The sequence below is a fragment of the Lynx rufus genome, unplaced genomic scaffold, assembly GCF_022079265.1.
Source record: "Lynx rufus isolate CCGP_SWC_20201006 ecotype Redwood Valley unplaced genomic scaffold, mLynRuf1.p SCAF_13, whole genome shotgun sequence".
In the NCBI taxonomy this organism is placed as follows: domain Eukaryota; kingdom Metazoa; phylum Chordata; class Mammalia; order Carnivora; family Felidae; genus Lynx; species Lynx rufus.
In genome coordinates this window covers 35,871,542-35,894,771 of record NW_025814827.1, presented here as the reverse complement: position 1 = coordinate 35,894,771, position 23,230 = coordinate 35,871,542, and the positions used below count along the sequence as shown (strand labels likewise).

General features: G+C 37.7%; 1 protein-coding gene across 1 annotated transcript in view; it reads left to right on the top strand.

Moving 5' to 3' along the window:
- The first annotated feature begins 1,732 nt into the window (after positions 1 to 1,732).
- The window catches only part of FAM98B (family with sequence similarity 98 member B), a 38,111-nt gene continuing 16,613 nt past the window's right edge, over positions 1,733 to 23,230 (top strand). The window contains exons 1-6 of the mRNA XM_047075341.1: positions 1,733 to 1,822; positions 9,871 to 10,016; positions 11,130 to 11,264; positions 18,633 to 18,811; positions 21,637 to 21,717; positions 22,281 to 22,397. Coding sequence (XP_046931297.1) covers positions 1,752 to 1,822; positions 9,871 to 10,016; positions 11,130 to 11,264; positions 18,633 to 18,811; positions 21,637 to 21,717; positions 22,281 to 22,397 — 729 coding nt within the window. The 5' untranslated portion in view covers positions 1,733 to 1,751. The remainder of the gene's footprint in view (positions 1,823 to 9,870; positions 10,017 to 11,129; positions 11,265 to 18,632; positions 18,812 to 21,636; positions 21,718 to 22,280; positions 22,398 to 23,230) is intronic.

Sequence of the window (23,230 nt, the reverse complement as noted above, 5' to 3'; positions counted from 1 at the left end):
TCTCCCATTTTGATGATGTCTGTCATTGATGTCTCTTATCTTTATTATTTCTTTTTGTTTTTGAAGATTTAATTTCCTTTGTTTTTCAGCTTCTTGAGATTCACACTTAGATAATTAATTTTTAATCTTTTTTCATTAATAATATTTACAGGTAATGTGATCTAAGAATGAGTCTAGACTCTCTTCTTGCATCCTCCCTTTTACTTTTTCCATATATCTGTCACATCTTTTTTCTTGTATTTTTAATCTTTTTTTTTTTTATTTTTTTTTTCAACGTTTATTTATTTTTGGGACAGAGAGAGACAGAGCATGAACGGGGGAGGGGCAGAGAGAGAGGGAGACACAGAATCGGAAACCAGGCTCCAGGCTCTGAGCCATCAGCCCAGAGCCCGACGCGGGGCTCGAACTCACGGACCGCGAGATCGTGACCTGGCTGAAGTCGGACGCTTAACCGACTGCGCCACCCAGGCGCCCCTTTAATCTTTTTTCAGTGCCTCACTTTAAAGAAAAAATAGCAGAACATTCAAGATCAACATTAATAAAGAACAGTTACCTCATTTCTATATGACATTAATAGCCACTTTTTTTTGGCCAAGATTACTAAAAACAGTACTTTGTATGACTCTGCAACTTTTTGAGGGAGGCAATAACTCCTCAGAATATACATTCTCTCTCTCTGATTTAGAGATGAATTCCAATGCATTCAACTGCAAGTAATTTTATATTTAAGCCTGGGATATATGGTAGATCAGTCATTATTGAAATTGATTCAAATATATGGTTAAGTGACCGTCAGAGAGTTTTACAATTTTATGGGTAAGGTTTTTATCTGTAGCAATAACAGAGAGGTAAGAGCATTACTCTTAGTGGACTGGGGCAAGCGACGCTATGCAAGGCAGCGACATTACCTCACAAGGGCCAATAGTTAATGTGTCTCGCACAACTTTCCATAGTCCCGCTGGATATTCGTGTAGGTGATATAACTGTTAATAATGGTTTTACCCTATATCCGACTCTATTTTACATATGAACCCTAAAATGTTTTTTGCGTGGTTTACATAGAGACTGAATTCTCCATGAATAGTACATAGAAGGAATAGTGTTTTGTTTTTTTGGGACTTTATGGAGAGTTAGTCACAATTTTAGAAGATCACATCATCTACCCTACTTTGCCTTTGGTATTTTTGTTTCTTACACAACACATGCTCCGTATGTGTGTTTAAGAGGTTTCTACAGATAGAAACAAGCACCCTATTACTTTGTTGACCTACCTTTCACAGTGTACCAATATTGTCATACATTACTTTCCCTTTATTTCTTCTTCAAAGTCGGAGCATTGCCGTGCATACTGATTTAAATATAGGTGTAGATACGTAATATTATATACCAGTTTTACTCCAGATAATGATTTCATTTCAGGACTTTTGTTACTAAAAGGTCCGGAGTCTGATAGGTTGAGAACAACTTGGGTAGAATCACGATGTTTCCTAAGATTGATGTCAACACAGAAAAGAGCCAGCACAAAGAAATCTTTTTATTATTATAATTTATCGTAATTAAAAAAACTTCGCACTGTTACGTAAAGCGGTTTCAGGCACAGAGCTCCGATTGCCTCCGGCCGGAACGGTTACGCCCCCACTCAGCGGCGCTCCTAAGCAGTCCTGGCGGAGACTCCACCCGGAACTTTGGCGCCGTGACGCAGGTTTCCGGCGGGCTTCTTAGAGCGCCGAACAGCGTTGGGCCCAAGGACCATGAGAGGGCCGGAGTCGGGTCCCGAACCTACGATGGAAGGGGACGTGTTGGACACCCTGGAGGCGCTGGGGTGAGTATTCCCAGGGACGCCCTCCCCTGAAAACGTAAAGCTCTCCCTCCGTTTGGCCGCTGGGGTCTCCTCCCCGTGGGCCTCTGCTGGGTGCGGGCAGCTGGGTGGAGGCCTTCCCAGCCGCGCTCCCGCCGGCGCCGACGGAGTTAAGAGGGAGGCGGGAGAGAAATCCGTTTGAGGGGTGGAGCGGGGCCGGCGAGCTGGGGCGCGTGGCCCCCTCTTCCAAACTCTTGGCCCCGAAACTCCGCAGCCGGGCCCCGCGGCGTTGGCGCGGAGCAGCCAGGTTAGCGCCAGCCTCGCCGAGGAGCGTGTCCCTGCGCCGCGGCTGGTATTTTTGTTGACGTAGTGGTCGCGCCCCGGGGCGATGGGTGCTGGAACCCCAACTGCGGCTGGGGACTGTTGTCCCTGCGATGTACAACCTGTGGCTTAATTAGGGTTCTGGAGCGAATCTCCTGCTTCCTTGACCGGAGAAAGTGTCCTTAAGTTGGTGTGGGTCCATTCATTCTACCGTTTCATCCGTTCGTTTAACATACGGCCGTGGTGTTAATACATATTAATTAACGCATGTTTATGTGCTAAGGCAGAGGAAAAAGACCGTTTTCAGATTACTAGTAGCTCACATAGTTGGGGCTACAAAGAGTCTACTGGAATTTACAATTCAGGATGCTAAGTGCCATGAGAACTCCTAGAATGATGTTAATGTTTTGAAGCACGGGGATCATGAGGTGCAAAGTCTCCCTCAGCCTCATCCTGTTTTTACTCCCAGCTGTTGTCCGTATCCCAAACTATCTTGTCCCGTGTATTTATCCTCTCTCGCAGTGCCCCCACCTCCTCCCGCTCCAGGAAGTCAGGCGCCTTACCTGTCTTGTTCCCAGCAACGTCCTACAGTGGCGGCCTGTACAATAAATTATGGTTCGATGAATGGGTAAATGAAAAAAAGTTCAAGGAAGAGAATGCACAGAGTTAGAGATAGGGCCAGATAGTTGGGAGTCAAAAAATACTCCTTACTTAAATTTAGAGATTGGGACCATCTGCGCAGTTGTTTGCCCTGCCACGTGCTGGAGTTTCTTGAATGGGATAGGCTGTGTCTTTGCAGTTCTATTGTGAAGCTTGAAACCCCCACCCACTTTATTATTATTATTTTTTTTTCTAAAACTGCACTTGCTCTCTGTCAGTTGCTTCATTTGGACCCCAATAATACCTACTTGACAATGTTACAGAGCCTTGCACTTCGTAGATCGGAATAAATGTTTGTCAAATGAAAGAACTGAGTCAGATTATTTAAGGGGTATTTTTACTCTGTGAAATCTCTTGGAAATTTTCACTTAATTTGGTTACAGAAGTAGCCCAAACAAGAAGTTAAAATACTTACTAGAAGTGTGTAGGCCCCAAATAGTTTGAGATCCTGAGTACTCCAGATAAAAATAGTATTATTATGTAAATAGTTTATGAAAAAGAGAAAGTCAGTGCTTTTTTTCTTTTCCTTCATTCCTTTAATTGTGCCTATTATAGGTGTTTTGAAAAATTAAGTTTGCTATAACCTTGACTTTTATGAAGGAAAACTAGTTTCAGATTATTCAATATGGAAAATAAAACAGTTTACGTATGTTAGAACTGATTTTTCCTGGAATATGTGAGGACATGATTTTGAAGTTTGAGTTTTCTTACAATGATAATGAAATACAGAAAACAGTTTTTACTTAAAATATGTGTTGTAATTGAGCACTAGGTTTTAAAATATCCATGTAGTTTGTGAATAATGCATTTTCTGTTGTGATTAAAACACTGAGGGTATCAGTGAAAGTACTTTATCAAGTAAAATTAGAGATTAAAGGGAGGAATTAAAAGGGAAAATCTATGTGAAAGAACAGTTCGGTGATATACTGAAAACTGGGTAGGAATAACTGTTTCCTCATGAGTTCAAGCTCATGATTTCAGAGTTGTTTTTTAGTTTTGACAGTCTGATTTTGTAGAGTAGATCTCAGCCCTGGTTGTACATCAGAATCATGTATGGAGCTTGTGAAATAAAATGTTCCAGGCTGTTATGTACCAGACTGACTGGATCATGATCTTCCAGGGTGCATACAGGCATGCATATTTTGAAAAAGCTTCACAGCTTATTTGAGAATCACCATTATGGAAGGGGGTTTATTTCAAATATTTACTGATCACAACTCTGTGTTGCACCTTGTTCTGAGAAGTCGGTGGTGAGCAAAATAGAATTGAGCCCTGTCCGGGTGGACAGTCCAGTGGAGAAACAGACGTGATCACACAAACGTGATAAACTGTATTAAATGCTTTAAAGGAAAAAAAGGGTGGCATAACATGACAGGAGGACCTATGTAAGGGCAGGACAGGAGCAGGACAGGAGTAAGCTAGGTGAAGTTGGATGGGAAAGGAGAACAAGGGTGTCCTTAAAGCGAGAACAAAATAATGGAAGACCCTGAAGTGGAAAGAAGCTTGCTGTATTGTTTGGAGGGCAGAGAGCAAGGGCCAAGATAGTGGAAAATTGGATTGAAGAGTTAGGTGAGGACCAAGGCATGCAACACTTTTTAGGCTGTGTTCTGGATTTTGTTCTTTGTCGTAACAGCAGTGGGGCATGATTGAAGGATTTTAAATAAAAAGGGGAGAGAACAGATGTCCAGTTTCAAGAGTTACCTCAGTAAGGTGGAGAATGGATGGGAGAATTTAGTTAATAGTCAAGACAAGAAGTGATGGGTGCTTTGTGGAAGTGGATATGGAAAGAAGTGCACTGCAGAACTTAGTGGTTGCTTGGATATTGGAGCTGAAGAACTTGATGGTATCAATGACTCATTTCTTCAGTAAGTATTTATTGAACCAAAATGAAAGGATGCACTTTGGAATCTAAATTGGATAGGGAAGAAAATGAAGACAGCAGAGAGCTAGTCAATACAGAGATTATGGAAGGACCAATGGAATGGAGGTAGAGATGAGATCCAAGAATAGTTGTCAGTGAGTGGTCAAAAGGGCAAGCCCAAGGATAGGTAGTAGGTTGTGGTTGAATTAATGATTTTGCAGGTGGAGTAGTTCCCAGGGATGGTAAGGTCTAAGGGGTGGCTCACTGACATGAAGTGGCAAAGGTCGGAAAAGACAAAGTTCAGGAATTAGAGCTGAGGTTATTGTATAGGGTATACATACAGATCAATGGCAGAAATAGGGATGGAGAGGGAAACTGAGAGCAGGGAATTTTGGAGAGTGTCCAAACAATTAATAGGTGAAAACCACAAGAGAAAGAGGATGGCAAATCTGACTGGCCTGAACCTAGAGAGACCAGGAATATTTATAAGATGATGGGGAAGCAGTGATATGGAAGCAGAGAGACCAGGAATATTTATAAGATGATGGGGAAGCAGTGATATGGATGGATGGGGAAGCAAAAAGGACAGAAACCTTACCATCTGCTCCTGAAGAACTTCAGAGAGTAAAATCACCAAAGCTAGAGGTGGCAGGGATAATCTTTCTGAGAAGAGAGGGACAATCTAGGAGAGTTGTTCATGGATGAAACCTAGTGTAAGAGTCTGGGATGCAGGAAGTGGAGAGCTGGATTAGAGGCAAGCCAGTAGGGTGTGTAAATGATAGGGGGAAGGAAAGGGTCTCATACTGTATATGTTGGCTGATGGAAAAGAGAAAGTAAATTAGGCAGTGGCTGTGTATTTGTGGAGGTTTTCCAATGGCCTTAATGGACTTGAAGATTTGGATCACCCAGATTGAAGCAGGGCCAGACCAGCAACTGTGGGGAAGTCTAGGCTTAGGGGAGGTGTCCCCAGTGTTTGGAATAATAGCACTTTCTTAATTACATAAAAATACATAGAACAAACTAAGAGCATATAATCCCTATCGTATAGGATATTGTGGCAATTAAATGAGGTAATTAAATTAAATACATAAAGCACACAGCACTGGCCTACCATAAGAGCAGTTTGTGGTATTACTACTAAAACTGTGATTATTATTAGTCAGTTTGGTTAAATGCACTTTTTCTTGTTTTTATTTTTTATCTCATGTGATGAGCTGAGGCATTGAGATTTATGGTTTTTTTTCTCTTCTAAATTATTTTTGATGATTTAAAAAGTTTTAATTGAATTTTATAAGTGGCATATCAGTTAAAAATAATTTATCACCAATGATATGAATTAATTAAATTTATTTAAGAGTTTATGATTATTTCTTTACTGCAGAAGTGAAAGCAAGTAGGGGGAAAGAAGATGTTTACTATTCAATCTCACTAAGAGGCACTGTAAGATCTGGAGGAAAGGTAACATATGGAGGAACCAGTCTTGCCTATAGGAACAGGGGCAGTGGTCTAGTCCTAGCTCTGCCTTTACTTGGCTGCATCACCTGGCTAGGTTATTTGCTTAGTTTCCTTATTAGTATAGACAGAAGTGTGACTTCATGTGGAGTGTGTGGGTTCAAATCTGGATTTAAATCCTAGAGTCATCACCTAGTTACTTCTGATCCTATAGAATTGAGATAATGCTGACTCCAAAGCATTACTGTAAAGGCTAAATGATTTATGAATAAATATAATTATCAATATCTGTACCGTATATCTATCTATGTTTGCCCATTACTGTGCCTAGCCTGCTACTTAAGGCAGGTACCTTAACCTCATTAGGCCTTAATTTTTTAATTTTTATTTGGGGTGGGGAGGGGCAGAGAGAAGAGAGAGAGAGTCTTGAGCAGACTCTGTGCACATTGTGGAACCTGATGCAGGGCTTGATCCCATGACCCTGAGATCTTGACCTGAGCCGAAATCAAGAGTGAGATGCCCAACGGACTGAGCTACCCAGGTGTCCAAAGCCTTAATTTCTTACCTGCAAAATGGGGATTTGAAAATACCTTCATGAGCTCTGACCAGAGAATTCAGAGAAAAAGATGCGCAAATGGCCTTTAAACATATGAAAAGATGTACAGCCTTGCTTTTAAGAGAAATGTAAATTAAAACTATATTGAGATACCAGATGGTTAAAAATGTGAATGTTTGACAACTTTGGTGAGTTGTGTGGGAATGGGTACTCTTACACCTTGATGGTACAGCCCCTGTAGAGGAATATTTAATAATATCTAGCAAAGTTAGATATCCATTTACCCTTTGACCCAACAGTCTGACCTCTAGAAATCTATCGCAGGTAAAAACTGACAAAAATTTGCTAAATTTTTCTTCTCTCTCTCTTTTTTTTTAATGTTTATTTTTGAGAGAGAGAGAGGGAGAGAGAGAGCTAGAGAGCCAGTGCAAGTGGGGGAGAGGCAGACAGAGCAGGACACAGGATTCCAAGTGGGCTCTGCGCATTAACAGCAGCGAGCCCTATGTGAGGCTTGAACTCATGAACTGTGAAATCATGACCTGAGCTGAAGTCAGATGCTCAACCGACTGAGCCACCCAGATGCACCCCAAATTTTTTCTGATAGCACAATACTACAAATAACCCAAATGTCCTTAACTGGGGGCCTAGTACTCCTTACAGTGGAGTACTGTATAACTGTAAAATAATTGGGCAGTGTCTCTGCTGATCTCCAGTACAGTTGACCCTTTAACAACATGGATTTGAACTGTATGGGTCCACGTGTACATGGACTTTTTTCAAAAAAATATATGTATAATACTGTAAAACTTTTATGATTTTTTTTAGCTTGCTTTATTGTAAGAATATGTATGTGATACATAATAACATACCAAGTACGTGTTAGTTGGCTTTTTATATTATTAGTAAAGCTTCCAGTTAGCAGTAGGCTATTAGTAGTTATGTTTTTCAGGAGTCCAAAGTTATATGCAGGGTTAGGATTGGCACCCCTAACTCCTTGTTTTTGGGTCTGCTATATATGTAAATGTATGTGTATGAGTGTGTATGTGTTTAAAGCAAGGAATAGGACAGTGTGTAGTAGACTGCCTTTACCTAAAAAAGTATATATACGTTTATATTTTAAAACATTATGGAATGACCACCCCTAATAAACATGCATGGGAAGGAAGGAACAGAGTAGAGGGAACAAGATTAAGATTGCAAGCTAAGTTTGTTGAATATTCCTGGTTTTCTAAATGAGACTTTGAAATAATGTACGTTTTACATAATTATAAAGCAAAAGTAAATAAAATGAAATCAAAGCAAGAAAAATTGCTGAAAATTGAAAGGAAAATGAAACAAATGTTTACCAGTATATGGAGTAGGTGGTTTCATCCCATGGAAAGGGATTGTTTTTTCCTACATCCTTACTGGAATATATTCTTTTTTTTTTTAAAGCTTATTTATTTATTTTTAATTTTTTTTATTTATTATTTTTGAGAGAGTGAGCAGGGAAGGAGCAGAGAGAGAGAGAATCCGAAGCTGGCTCTGTGCTGACAGCAGAGAGCCTGATGGGGGCTGCAACTCATGAACCATGAGATCATGACCTGAGCCAAAGCCAGCCGCTTAACTGACTGAGCCACCCAAGTGCCCTTAGTTTATTTATTTATTTTGAGGTGGACAGAGAGAGAGCATGCACGAGTGTGAAAGGGGGAGAGAGAGAATCCCAAGCAGACTCTGTACCAGCAGCACTGAGCCTGATGCGGGGCTTGAACTCACTGAGATCACGACCTGAGCCAGAACCAAGAGTTGGATGCTTAACTGACTGAGCCACTCAGGTGGCCCTTAATAGAATATATTCTAAAGATAAAAATTGTTTTCAGGAATTTTATTGTTAGTTATTTGATTTTCCCATTCTGAAGCTATCTGTAAATCTATTTTTATGTGTAGTAGGATTCTGTAAATGTCATTACAAACCAGAATTTCATTCTGAGAGATAATAGAAATGTAAAACAGAATAATATCCTACAATTCTAAATTTGAATTAGAAATAGCAATGTGAACTCCTGATGTAATTTCTCTTAAAAAGATGCATATACAGTGACTTACCTTTAGTGTATCAGATTGTGTACTCTTAAGTATGATTAAAAAGAATCAGTGCTTTTTGGAGAAATGGCCGATTACAGGTATAGGGCAAGAACATCTTGTCATAGAAAGCAAGGAAAGAATTCGGAGAATACAGGGAATAAAAGGATTCCGTGGCCAATATGAATGGGCTCCCACTAAGCAGAGGTAAGACAATTTAAGTATCCATACATGCATACATATATACATACATACATACATAAGTGGCAGTGGATTAAATTTAAATATGTTAAAATCTAAAAGTTTATAATGGAAAAAAAATAGTTGCAGGAAGAACAATAAAAGTAGAAAACTGGTATATAATTCAATGAAGTTAATATATAAAATTAGAAAATTTTAGGTTTATTCAAATACATTTTGTAGCAGTATTTGAAAGTACAAAATTATAAAATAAATGGTTTAGGTTAAAATGATCTCATACGTAGGTCCTTTTCAGTTTTAATTTAAAATTTGCATCTGGGTGTCTGGGTGACTCAGTCAGTTAAATTTCTGACTTCTGCTCAGGTCATGGTATCAAGGTTAGTGAGTTCGAGTCCTGCCTTGGATGAGCCCCGCTTCTCTCCCTCCCCCCTCCCCCTCCCCCCTCCCTCTCCCTGTCTCCATCTCTCTGCGCTTTGTGGGATTCTGTGTTTTTGCCCCTCGCTCACTTGGGCTCTCTCAAAAAATAAAATAAAATTTGTGTCTGTTCTTTTTTTGCTAAATTTTTTTTTTGCTTATTTTGTAACTAGTATATGGTTATTAGACTGCTCTATTTGACCTTGTGTTAGTTGTAATATTTATCTTAAAATTGGTTAATAATGTTACTAAAACATGATAAAATGTTGACAAAAAGCCAAATGCCAATTAAATAGGGCAGAAATTGGCAAACCATGTCTATAACAGACCTAATAGTAATTTTAGGCTTTGCTGACCATACTGTCAACTCTGCAGTTGCAACATGAAAGCAGCCAGAGATAGTTTGTAAATGGATACATTTATTGGCTATGTTCCGGTAAAACTTTATTTATAAAAATAGGCCCCAGGCCTTGATATATAGAGTACTACCAGTTTGGTTTTTTTTTTTTTTTTTTTTTTTTACACCTTTTACGTCTTTCTTTCTAGGTACAAGGGACCACTGTTAGAAGAGCAAGCCCTTACCAAGGCAGCAGAGGGTGGACTGTCTTCGCCTGAATTTTCAGAGCTCTGTGTTTGGTTAGGCTCTCAGATAAAATCATTGTGCAACTTGGAAGAAAGTATCACTTCAGCTGGTATTGCCATTGTATTTTGTTTTTCTGTAGTAGTAAAATGAAATGATGGCTTATGATTTATAGTTTTACCTGCAATGTGCCTGCAAAGAAAACTCAGTAACATTATGAAGAACTGCAGCATGTGAAACTGAATACCTTTGGGTTAAATTTTATAGTAATTCAAAATTGGTTCTTAAATTTATATAAGATTATAAACAACAACTGTTTACGATCTTAACCTTAGTATCATTCTTCAGAGAAAGTAGAGTCTGAATTTGATTATTTAAAAGGTTAAAATTTTGAATATTGCTTACTTTGAATTTAGGTTTTGTTTTTGTTGTTAAGGTACATGTAATTCCTAATTTAAATTGAATTACCATGCCTGTAATTCAGGACATGGATTCACGTAGAAATAGTTCTCTAAAAAACTCCTGTGCTAGATCAGAAATGTTTGTTTAATTTGTTACTGTCTTGGTAACTGGAGTCCTTGTGGCTCTTTGGTGGAATTTCAGATAGCAAATTAAAATGAAAAATAAAAAATTATTGAGCACTTGATAGGGTACAAAGTAACCTTCTCTTCTGGAGCTGTCCTTTTAAATTGTTTTCCTTTCTTGACAAATCCAGTAGAATTCCCTTGAAGCAAAGTAAAATTAGCTGAATTGAAAACATGTGGCACAAATTCATACATCATTAGATTATGAAAGAAAGATAAGCAATGAAGCTCAAATGATTGCATTTTTTATCTGAATCCATAGAAATACAGTAGAAATACATCATTTGCTGTGAAGCCAGTTATTATAGTCACAGTAACACTATCGGTATTTCATTTACTGACGTAAAATAGTTCCAGTTTATCTGCTTTTGTGGAAAGTCCATTGGAAAACAGGGATTGAAATATAAAAATACTTATGTCATGATTAGATACTTAAGTTCTTAAATTTAAGTGTTCATTTTTTTATGTAGAAATTGATTATCTATACCTAAGCATGGGGGTGTCACACATGTAAGGATTTTACGTCAAATTGAAAATTTTTAATTAAGTATAAAATTGAAATCAACTAGCGGTAGATTTTATAGTTTCAGATTATATGGTAAAATGTTCGGTAAGTGTTTTATGGTTTTTCTTTTTTAAAGGGAGAGATGATCTAGAAAGCTTCCAGCTTGAGATAAGTGGGTTTTTAAAAGAAATGGCATGTCCATATTCTGTACTCATATCAGGAGATATTAAGGACCGTTTAAAAAAGAAGGATGACTGTTTGAAGCTTCTATGTAAGTTATCTTTCTTTGAACATTTAAACTCATGTGTTTGATGTGGTTTTTGTTATGTTCAAGATTTAGAAATTTGATTAATGAAGTTTTGGACATTTTGTATGTTAAAAAGATTTTAATATTTGACTTAAAATATGAAGCTGACTTAGCAATACTTACATAAATGTATAAATTCTAATGTGCTGAGATTTCTAACACTTGAGATTTATTTGGCCATTGTAGAATGCTGTGTTTGTGATTTACATACTGTTTTAGTAGTTTTTTCTTCATGTAATTCATCACTCAGCATTTATACCTAAATGAATAGGTTGGTCATTTAGAGCCCTGTTTATTCTTAAAACTCTGAAACTAGGCAGTTAAGTGCATTATTAGATCTTGTTTTTAGTGCTAGGCATTGAATGAGAGTTGGTTCAAAAATATTTACTGATCTATTATTAAACTGGAAACTGCTCTAGGCACTAGGGTTATATCAGTTTTTAAAACGATTGTGCCCTCTGGCCATTTGAATTCTAGTGAGTGTGACCTGTTTTTGTCAGGGGTGAGTTTGGAATATAGATTACCCTATATCCAAACAATTACCACAACTAATCCATTTATTTGTATTGGGGTCCTTTAAACATTTTTAAAATTCAGTTAATTTCATGCTGTTTTCAAAGTTCTACAGACAATGGTCATTGGAAAGAATTTTTCTAGCATCTGTTATTGAAGATTTCTGTTATTTCAGGTTGTACCATTTATAAAAAACTCCATGTGATATATTCCTCATAGGCTGTAGTGTTTGTTTAATTGGCGCAGAAATCATAAGTGTTAAGTGGTGGTGATAGAAGTGTTGACATTTGAATTGCCTTGTGTGGGTTGCAGGGGATAAAAATTATGTCCACCCCCCCGCCTCCCAACACCCTTTTCTTATACTGTTTCCCCATCTTCCTCCCATTCAGTAGGAGTCACTGATTTAAGGAACCATTGTTAGTGATGGGAGAGCACAGTAACCCTTGGGGACAGAAAGGAAGCTGAGAAGCCTTGGCCCAGAGAAACATGGGCGCTCTGTCAGTGAGAACTGTGTGCTCCATTGTGTTTCCCTTTTTGCCTTATCTGCTGAAAATCTGAACAATAATAGCAATACAGGTTTCTGGTACAAGTAAAAATAAGGAGGTAAAAGAGAAATTGGTATAATTTTTTCTGATGATGAAAACGTATGCCTGGAAGATGGGGCAAAACAGAATTAGTGTTAAACAGGTACAGTATCAGTTAGGGAAGATAAAAATGTTTTTGAGTTGGGTGATGGTTGCCTACCAGTGCAAATATACTTAATGCTGTTGTATGTTTATAAATGGCATGGTAAATTTTTTGTTATGTGTTTAAAATTATATGTTCATCATAGAATTCTTACAAAGTATAGAGAATTGTTAAGAAAATCGTTGATAATCTCACTCCTCAGAATCATCAATTGTTTTTGGTGTTATTTTCTTTTCCTTCTCTTTTTCCTTTGTACACACACATGTAAGTAAGATTAAGAGCCTATCGTAGATGCAGCTCCTTGTCTTCCTCCTTCTCATTTAATGTATTGTGAGCATTTCCCCATCACTTAATATTTTTTTGGAAAGAATAATTTAAATGGCTACAGAGCATTCTATGCTATGGACATAACATTTTTGTACAATGGGTGTTTAGATTCTTTTCTATTTTTAATTCATTGTTCATGTTTTTGGCTACTGTTACTTAAAGATTATAAACATTTAAAAATAAACTCTAGGTATATATTACCATATTTTGTTCCAGAGTTGTTACACCAGTTCACAGTCTTACCGCCATCTCTTCTGTCTTTGTCTTGACTCTCTGTTTAAAACATAATGATGCAGTAAGTCTCTTCATACTTTTCTTGCAGTGTTTGCAACATGTATAAAACAAAAAGGGCCAAAGTCCTTAGTATGTGAAGAGCTTTCATAAATCCAGAAGAAAAAGATAAAAACTCAGTGGAAAAGTGCGTAAAGTATGAAAGAAATGAACTGGCACTCCACAGAAAAAAGTTTTTAAAAAATTGCTTCTAATCATGAAAAGATGTATCACTCAAAGTTAAAGAGTTACAAAAATAAAATGACAGGATACCATTTTTCACTTAACAGACAAGTAAATAACAAAAATTAAAAAAAATGTGATGATACAAGTTTGGGGGAATATGCATCCTCATATACTGTTAGGCATTAAAATGTGAGAGAATAACTGTTAGAACAGTTTTTTATTTTATTTATTTTATATATTTTATTTCACTTAATTATTTGAGGGCAGATTCTCAATATCACAATTAAAATTCACCTACCTTTTAACTCGGAAATCCCGTAACTAGGAATACATATTTATTTCCCTAAGTGTACACAGATATATGAAAAGGGTGTTCATTATGGCATTATTCATAGTAGTTAAATAGAAATGGTATATCTTTGCAGTGATGCCACTATATAGCCATTAGATTGAAAATAGATCAAATGTGATGGTATGGAATGATTTCTGAGATGTGTTGGTAAGTTTTAAAAATATATACGGATATGTGCAGTACACTCGTTTATATAAAAGAAACAAAAGCATGTAGATGGTAGATATGCATTCTCAATGTACATACACATATGCCTAAAATGATATCCCAGACATTAATGTTGATTGCCTTTGGAGAAGGGGAATCTGAAGATCTGTGGTGGGAAGAAGACTTTTCACTGTATTGTTTACCATCTGCATGGATTAGCCTTTTAAATACTAGACTGAACTCTTGTTTGTAGTATTACATAGAGCACGTTCCCACAGAACAAAGGCAGACCAGCTTAGATTCTGTCCAGAGTACACATTTTTGAAGAACTGGTGATCTGTTTGAATGAAGTTTTGAAATCAGAGGGACCTTGGCATAGTCTTCATAAGTACAGTTTGATACATACTGTCTTAACTTTTTGTGAGCTCCTTAGACTGTCATGTGTAGATTGCAGGGAAAAGTCTTTAAATCAGTGGCTCTCAATCCTGCCTGCCCATGAGAATCACCTTGGGTCTAACATCATACGCATACTTAACTCCTATTGGTTCAGAATCTGCTGGTTCAGAATCTTTGAGGGTGGGAGATGTTGTGTGTTCATTTCCAGACCCCTGCAGTAAAGTGAATATCACAGTAAAGCGAATCAAATTAATTTTTTGGTTTCCCAGTAATATATATTGGGTTACCCCAGTAAATATAAAAGTTACATTTACAGTATACTGCAGTTTTTTTAAGTGTGCAGTAGCATTATGTCTGAAAAAAACCCAATGTACATTAATTAAAAAATACTTTCTTCCAAAAAAATGCCAGCTATCATTCAACTTTCAGTAAGTTGTAATCTTTTGCTGCTAGAGGGTCTTTTTTTTATTTTATTTAAAAAAAAATTTTTTTTTCAATGTTTATTTTTGGGACAGAGAGAGACAGAGCATGAACGGGGGAGGGGCAGAGAGAGGGAGACACAGAATCGGAAACAGGCTCCAGGCTCTGAGCCATCAGCCCAGAGCCTGACGCGGGGCTCGAACCCACGGACCGCGAGATCGTGACCTGGCTGAAGTCGGACGTTTAACCGACTGCGCCACCCAGGCGCCCCTAGAGGGTCTTGACTCTATATGCCAATGGCCTCTGATCGATCATGTTGGTGGTTGCTCAGGGTTGGGGTGGCTGTGGCAATTGCTTAAAACAAGGCAACAGCGAAGTGTGCTGCATGAGTGGACTCTTTTACAAACATTTTCTCTATAAAATGCGATGCTGTTTGATAGCATTTTACCCACAGTAGAACTTCTTTCAAAATTGGAGTCCATCTTCTCAAACCCTGCTGCTTTATCAACTAAATTTATGGAATATTCTAAATCTCTTGTTGTCATTTCAACAATCTTCACAGTATTTCACCATGGGAAGATTCCATCTCAAGTTATCATTTTCTTATCCATCTCGTCATCTGTTGCGGTTTGTCATGAGATTGTAGCAGTTCAGTCACATCTTCAGTTCTGCTTCTAGTTCCCTTGCTGTTCCCACGACATCTGCAGTCTTCAGCCTTCAAAGCCATCCATGAGGTTCAGAGTCACCTTTTTCCAGACTCCCGTTAGTGTTGGTATTTTGATCTCTTTCCTTGAATCATAAATGTTCTTAATGACATCTAGAGTAACGAATCCTTTCCAGAAGGTTTTCAATTTACTTTGCCTGGATCATCAGAGGAATCACTATGGCAGCTGTAGCCTTAAGGATTATATTTCATAAACAGTAAGACTTAAAAGTCACAATTACTCCTTGATTTGTGGGCTTGCAGAATGGATATTGTGTCAGCAGACATGAAAACAGCATTAATCTCATTGTACATTTCTACGAGAGCCCTTGGGTGCATTGTCCATGAGCAGTCGTATTTTGAAGGAAATCTTTTCTTTTGAATAGTAGGTCTCAACAGTGGGCTTAAAATAGTCAATAAACCATGCTGTAAATGGATGTGCTTTCACCCAGGTTTTGTTGTTCTATTCATACAGCACGGGCACAGTAGGTGTAGCATAGTTCTTAAGGGTCCTATGATTTTTACAGTGGTAAATGAGCATTGGCTTCAAGTCCCCAACTGCATTAGCCCCTAACAAGAGGATCAGCCTGTCCTTTGAAGCCAGGTATTGATTTCTCTCTACGAAAAATCCTACATAGCATCTTTCAATAGAAGGCTGTTTCATCTGCACTGAAAATCTGTTGTTTAATGTAGCCACCTTCATTAATTGTCTTAGCTACGTCTTCTGGATAGATATCCAGGGTAGCTTCCTGCAACTTCTATATCACACTTGTTGCTTCACCTTGTACTTCATGCTGTGGAGACACTTTTTTCCTTAAACTTCATGAATCAACCTCTGCTAGCTTCAAATTTAAACTTCTTTTCTGCAGATTCTTCACCTTTGTTAGCCTTCATAGAATTGAAGGGCATTAGGGCCTTGCTCTGGATTAGATTGGCTTAAGGAATGTTGTAGCTGGGTTTGATCTTCTATTCACACCACTAAAATTTTCTCCATATCAGCAGTCAGGCTGTTGCACCTTCTTATTCGTGTGTTCATTGGAGTAGCACTTTTTTAATCTCCTTCAAAAATTACCAAAATGAGGGGGGACGGACGCCTTGGTAGCTCAGTTAAGCGTCCAACTCTTAATTTTGGCTCAGGTCATGATCTCACAGTTCAGTTCGTGAGAGTAAGCTCCGCGCTGTCAGTGCCAAGCCCGCTTGGGATTCTTTTTCTCCTTCCCTCTCTGGCCCCTCCTGTGCCCATGCCCCCTCCTTCTCCCTCCCTCCCTCTGTCTTTCCCTTCACCCCCCACCCAAATAAATAATAAGCTTAAAAAAAAAAAAGTACCAAAATGTGACGCAGGGATACAAAGTGACCAATGTTGGAAAAATGGCAATGGCACTGATAGACTTGTTCAGCACAGGGTTGCCACAAACCCTCAATTTGTAAAAACGCAATCATTTGTGAAGTGTAGTAAAGTGAAGTGCAGTAAAACTACTTTTAAACAGTTTCTCAGATATTTCTCAGGTGAAGTTGAAACTACTGTATTGTGGGGTGTGTAGGTAGTATGTGTGCATAACTTTATTTAAAAAAATTTTTAGCATTTATTTTTGAGAGACAGAGACAGAGCCAGAACGTGAGTGGGGGAGGGGCAGAGAAAGAGGGAGACAGAATCCTAAGCAGGCTTGGATGTCAGCTGTGCTGACAGCTCAGAGCCTGATGCGGGGCTCAAACCCACAGACCGCAAGATCATGACCTGAGCTGAAGTCAGATGCTTCACTGACTGAGCCACCTAGGTACTCCTGTGTGCGCGTGACTTTAAACAAAAACAAAATTCAGTATTTTAAACACTATAGAATTTAAAACAAAACTATAATCATGTAAGAGTTTTAAGTAATTTGCTTAAATATGGCTATTGAAAGGATTAAATAACATGGCAGTGAAGGGACTTGTGAACAGCTGGGGGTGGTCTATTCTAAAGGCCAATGGTTATTCAAACCACTCTGTCAGCTTATAGGTTGGTTAGAGCTAACATTCTCCCCTGGGTTGAGCACTCTGTTCATATGAGAAAATATTTTCACTTTTACACTTATACGTTCTTAAATTGTTGATTTACTACTGGTAGGTCTCTCCTGCTAGACTTTAAATTCTGCAGTAGGTACTATCCCATTTTTTTAAAAGTTTCCTCCTGCCCTCTTTAATTTGTCTTTGTGATAAGAATACTTAACATAATGGTCTACCCTCTTAGCAAATTAAAAAAAAATTTTTTTTGTTTTAATGTTTATTTTTGAGAGACAGAGCATGAGCAGGGGAGGGGCAGAGAGAGAGACACACAGAATCTGAAGCAGGCTTCAGGCTCTGAGCTGTCAGTGCAGGATCCGATGCAGGGCTCGAACTCCACAACTGTGAGATCATGACTTGAGCTGAAGTCAGAAGCTTAACCGACTAAGCCACCCAGGCATCCCCTTAGCAAATTTTTAAGTATATGATACAGTATTATTGTTAACTAGTTACTTTCCTATAAAGTTGGTCTCTGGGACTAAATCATCTTGTATAATTGACCAAAATTTATCAGACTTTGCTTGTGAGGACTCTGCCAAGTCCTTCTGATTTGAAAGCTTCATTAAAACAGATCACCTGGGGGCGCCTGGGTGGCGCAGTCGGTTAAGCGTCCGACTTCAGCCAGGTCACGATCTCACGGTCCGTGAGTTCGAGCCCCGCGTCGGGCTCTGGGCTGATGGCTCAGAGCCTGGAGCCTGTTTCCGATTCTGTGTCTCCCTCTCTCTCTCTGCCCCTCCCCCGTTCATGCTCTGTCTCTCTCTGTCCCAAAAATAAATAAAAAACGTTGAAAAAAAAAAAATTTAAAAAAAAAAAAAACAGATCACCTGTTTTTCAGAAATTTATATTTGATAACTTCCAGTTTTTCCCCTCCCCCAGCCCCTGGCCACCACCATTCTACTCTCTGCTTTATGAATTTGACTGTGTTAGATTGCTCAGAAAAGTGATATTGCATAGCATTTATCCTTCTGTGTTTGGCTTATTTCCCTTTGCCTAGTGTCCTTCAGTTTCATCTGTGTGGTCGCAAATGGCTGGATTTCCTTTTTTTTTTTTTTTTTACGGCTGAGTTAATATTCCATTGTATGTATATACCACATTTTCTTTATTCATCTGTTGAAGGGCACTTAAATTGTTACCATATCTTGGCTATTGTGAACAGTACTGCAGAGAACAGGGCAGTGCAAATCTCTTTGAGATCCTGATTTCAGTTCCTTTGGATATATACCTAAAAGTGGGATTTTTAAGAAGTTCTTGCATGTTTTAACATTATTCATTTTTCCTTTTTTTATTATAGTGTTTTTAAGTACAGAGCTTCAAGCTTTACAGATACTACAGAATAAGAAACATAAAAATTCTCAATTAGATAAAAACAGTGAAATTTATCAAGAAGTTGAAGCTATCTGTGATACTCTTGGTGTACCCAAGTCAGCAACTTCTGACATTCCGCTTATGCTAAACCAAGTGGAATCAAAGGTATCGTATTTATTTTTCATTTTCCAAAAATGGAACTAAATGCTAACATGTAAATGTACTGAAAATGAAAATATTTCCTTTAAGATGCATTCCATTTCAAGAGAAGTTTATCTTCCTGTAAAGTAAATTTTGGATTCTGAGTTCATATGCGTATGTGACTTAATTTGCCAATAGCTAATATTCAGGAATCAGATCTTAATGAGTGAGGGCCTTTAGGCTTTGCAAGAGTATTCTATGATAGAAATCACTTTGCAAGTTAAAGGATCCCTTTCCCAAGTAAAGTTAGAATGTAGTATAATGAAAGAAGTAGAGTAATCCAAAGTTGAAGGCAAACTACATTTTTAAAAAAATGGATATTGTTAATAGAATTGTAATGTGGTTGTCTTTGGCAGTGAGCAATCACAATTTCTGGTGGATAGGTGTTTAGGAAATGTTTGTTGTATAGAAAATAAATGAATGAATAGTGTCCTGATGTAGTTAAAAACAACCACAAGCTGTGTACCTCAAACTTTGTGAAATTTTCTTTTCAATTATTAAACTACTCTTCTTCCCTGTTGAGCCACATATTAGAGAGAATGCTACCCTTGCAGTCCAAATTCCAGCCTATTTCCTAGGATTCCTCAAGGGGAATAACACAGGATTCATTTTAAAGGAAAAGAACGTTCTTACTCTCAAGAACAGGTTAAAGCTCCATTTTTATATACATGCTGTGTTATACTAAATTCTTGGATAAAATATTCCTGCATTGATAATTTAGGAACTGAAAAGATAAAAAGATTTGTCTTAATTGAACATAACAGAATTTTGGTGTCATTAAGATGAAAACACAATTTTAAAAACATTTTTTTCTTTTTGTGGAACCTGCAGACCAAAGAATAACTCTTTTTGAATCACTCAAAAGCGTTATGGAGTTAACAAGTTACTCTTCAATGCTTTTCTCTTTTCCTCTGGATTAAGAATGATCTAGGGTTGGCTAAAATGTCTGGGATAATTTCACCTTGAGACAGATATCTAGGCTTTTTCTAATCTTCCTGTGCTTCTACATCTTGATCCCCAAAAGGCTTTTCTTTTTTATGGGTCTCAGTTACAATTAAAAATATCCCTGAACCTGTTGTTTCTCTACTTGAAGTAGGCTATGCATAATGCCTACGTTCAAGTGCTGGCAGGCTAATCTGAAGGTACTTGCTACTGTGGCCATTGTGGCCAAATATTTTCCTAAAAGGACTTTGTTCTCCATTCCTTATTGAATATGCTTTGTCACCATTAGGAAAGAAAATTAGTGTTTTCTAACTTGAAGCTGTTCAAGTGTGACTCTAAAGTAATTATAGTAATATTAATGGCAAACATATACATTTACTGTTGTAAATGTTTACATATAATAATTCATTTAATTCTCACGTCACATATAATGAGGTAGTTGCTATTATCTACAACAGCCATATGAGGAAAGTAAGGTGCTGAAAGATGGAATAAATTGGACAAGCAAGTTTCTAAGTAGTAGTGGCAGACCTGAAGTTTAAATACAGGCAACCTCCAGAGTCTGTGCTCTTAACTTCCTCTCTATTTGAGTTGAACTCTCAAACTTACTGAAACTGTTGTCCAATGTTGAAATCCTGGGAATGGAACTGAGCATGATTACATGTAAGAAGTTATAAGTAAACATTCAGAATCCCTCTCGAGTGAGGAGTTACAACTCAGACTTTTAGTAACATATGAAATAATCAAAATTGGAGGTGTTTGCAATAGTTGGGAAATCTACAGAAGTTGAGTATCTTAAGAAAATAAGTTAATTCTTTATAATAAGAATTGTATTGTTGTAGAGTAGATTTGCCACGAAGCTAATAGAGCTTAAGCTTTGGGGCCTCTCATTTGTACAAGCCTTTCTAAGCTAATTTTTTAAAAAATAGCTTTCTCAAGGTAGAGTTTACATGTCATAAACTTCACTCGCTTAAAATAGATAATTAAATGAATTTTGTTTAGAGAGTACAACCATCATCAAAATCTAATTTTAGAACATTTCCATCAGCCTCCAAAGAAACCTTCTGTCCATTTACAGTCACTCCCCATCATTACCAGCAGTTTCCAAGTTAATTTTGTGTTCACGGTTTTTAACTTTTTCTTAAAGAATGCCCTTAACATTAAATAAGCTTGATATTCCTCAAAATCTGAACTGTCTTGATTGTACCTTATAACTAAGAAACTGTAGATATATCATTCTGTTTTGAAATTGTTTTTAGATAATGAAAATTTCTTCAGTTAGGGTGAGCCCAACTTAGGCTATCATTTCTCAGTCATTTTGTTCGGGATAAATTACTGTTATTGGAATGGCTGATATTGCTAGAGCAAAAACAAATGTCTAATAACTTCTTTACTAAAACAAAAGTGTTGCAAGTAATTCAAATTAGTGGCTTTGCAAAAGTCATGAAATGTGTATGTGGTGACTATAATTTAGAGGACTTGCTCTCTTGCGTTTTGCTGAACGATGAAACCAGAATGCTTGCACTTGGCATGTATACAGAAGCATGCATAAGAGTGTGCCATTTCAAGGAGAAGCTCCCCAGATTATTTCACATTAAGGCCACACAGATTCTCATAGTAAAACCTTTCAGTAGCTACTTCTTTAGTGGTCTATATACATTATTTCTTATTCTGGAAAAGAAGATACTCTGCACTGTGCTGATATTCTTTCCTAGTATGTGAAGGTATATTTCATTTATTTTACTTGAACATTTCACTTATTCTTCAGCATTCAAAACAGCATTTTAAGGATAATGTTGTTTTAATTAGGGATATACTTTTTCACAATCTTTTATATTTACTTTTAGGTGAAGGATATTCTCTCAAAAGTCCAGAAAAATCATGTGGGAAAACCACTGCTGAAAATTGATTTAAATCTGGAACAGGCGGTAAAATACCTTGCTTTATTCGCTTTATGTAATTCAATTAGTGAATATGACTTAATTTTATTAGTGGACACCTAGATTTTACAATGGGTAGCATACCTTTATTACTTTAGAGAATTAAAATGGATTGACATCCTAGAGTAATAGGTCCTGACATTTCAGATTATTAATTGTCCAAGAGTATAGATAGCACCCAGTATGTTAGCATAGTTGTGATTAGAAAAAGATAGTAGCTCAAAAGCCAACAAGGTGGAAATTTTTGGCATTTTCTTTCCTTATTGGTCCAGACCACTTAGCAAGTAGATGTTTTACTTAAAACGCTTGATTGAAGATGAGGTAAAGTCTCCCAGTTGTAGAGTTTAATTCATATGTTTAGTATTTCTGAATATCATAAATGTTCTCTCAGATACTCTTTATTATTCAAAAAATTTACCATAAAGTCTCATGGGATCAGAAAATGGTTACCACGTACAATATCTTTCGAATCAGGAGGTATTGACCACAGTTTTCAAATTTCTGTGTATACAGAGTGTAAAGTTTTTGATTTTTGTTTCTGAATTCTTTAGGAACAACTGGAAAGAATCAATGAAGCTCTTTCCTGTGAATATGAATGCCGCCGGCGGATGTTGATGAAACGATTAGATGTGACAGTGCAGTCCTTTGGTTGGTCTGATAGAGCAAAGGTAGGGCTGTTTTCCCATTTGTGTCCTGTAGGTGGTACTCTGTGACAGCTCTTCAGGCTGCACTGTTTGTCATTATGTAATTGTGCCACATTTGCACTTACCACTTACTCTGAAGCACATGCCCGGGCCAACTACTGCTCTTACATAATGATCCTAGTCTTTTGTAAATCCCCGTTTGCAGATATTTTGATTTCTTTCCAAATGTTTTCACATTGATTTTAAACTACTACATGTTGTGATTTATGCAATGATAGGCATAAAAGAAGGGGTGTCATATGAGGCAGTGAGATAGATACAGTAAACAACCGGTCAAGAAAGGAGACCATTGGAATAGGTGTAGGTAGTGCTGATGCCAGAACAAGTCTTCTGAAAGGTGTTGTAAGGCTCTGGACTGTGTTCTGGTTTAAGAGGAGGTTGGATGGTGGGGGCATTCCCAAATAGTGGATTTATCACATAGCTTTCTAGAGAGCTGTCTCCCATCACTCCCATTTTATGCCTTTAAACTGTATTCAAGCTTCGTCTGGGTACCCTGCCCCACTCTGCATCATAGTCTAGAAATTCTCCAGACAGTAAGCTGGGACAGTTAATAGGGCTTGCCTCATTTGCGTCCCCTGTTTCAGGGATTACTGTTCTGTGCTCCTTCATGTCCATTGTGTGGAAATCACTAGTTCACATGGGTTGTCCACTTTTGTTTCAGGTGGGATGGTAAATCTGGTGCCTCTTACTCTCACATATCATACCATCATCATCGTCGTCATCGTTATCATTATGTTTTTTTGTATTGACTAGGCAGTTCTACCCCATGTTGTATCAGCTGGGGCACTTGTGCAGCT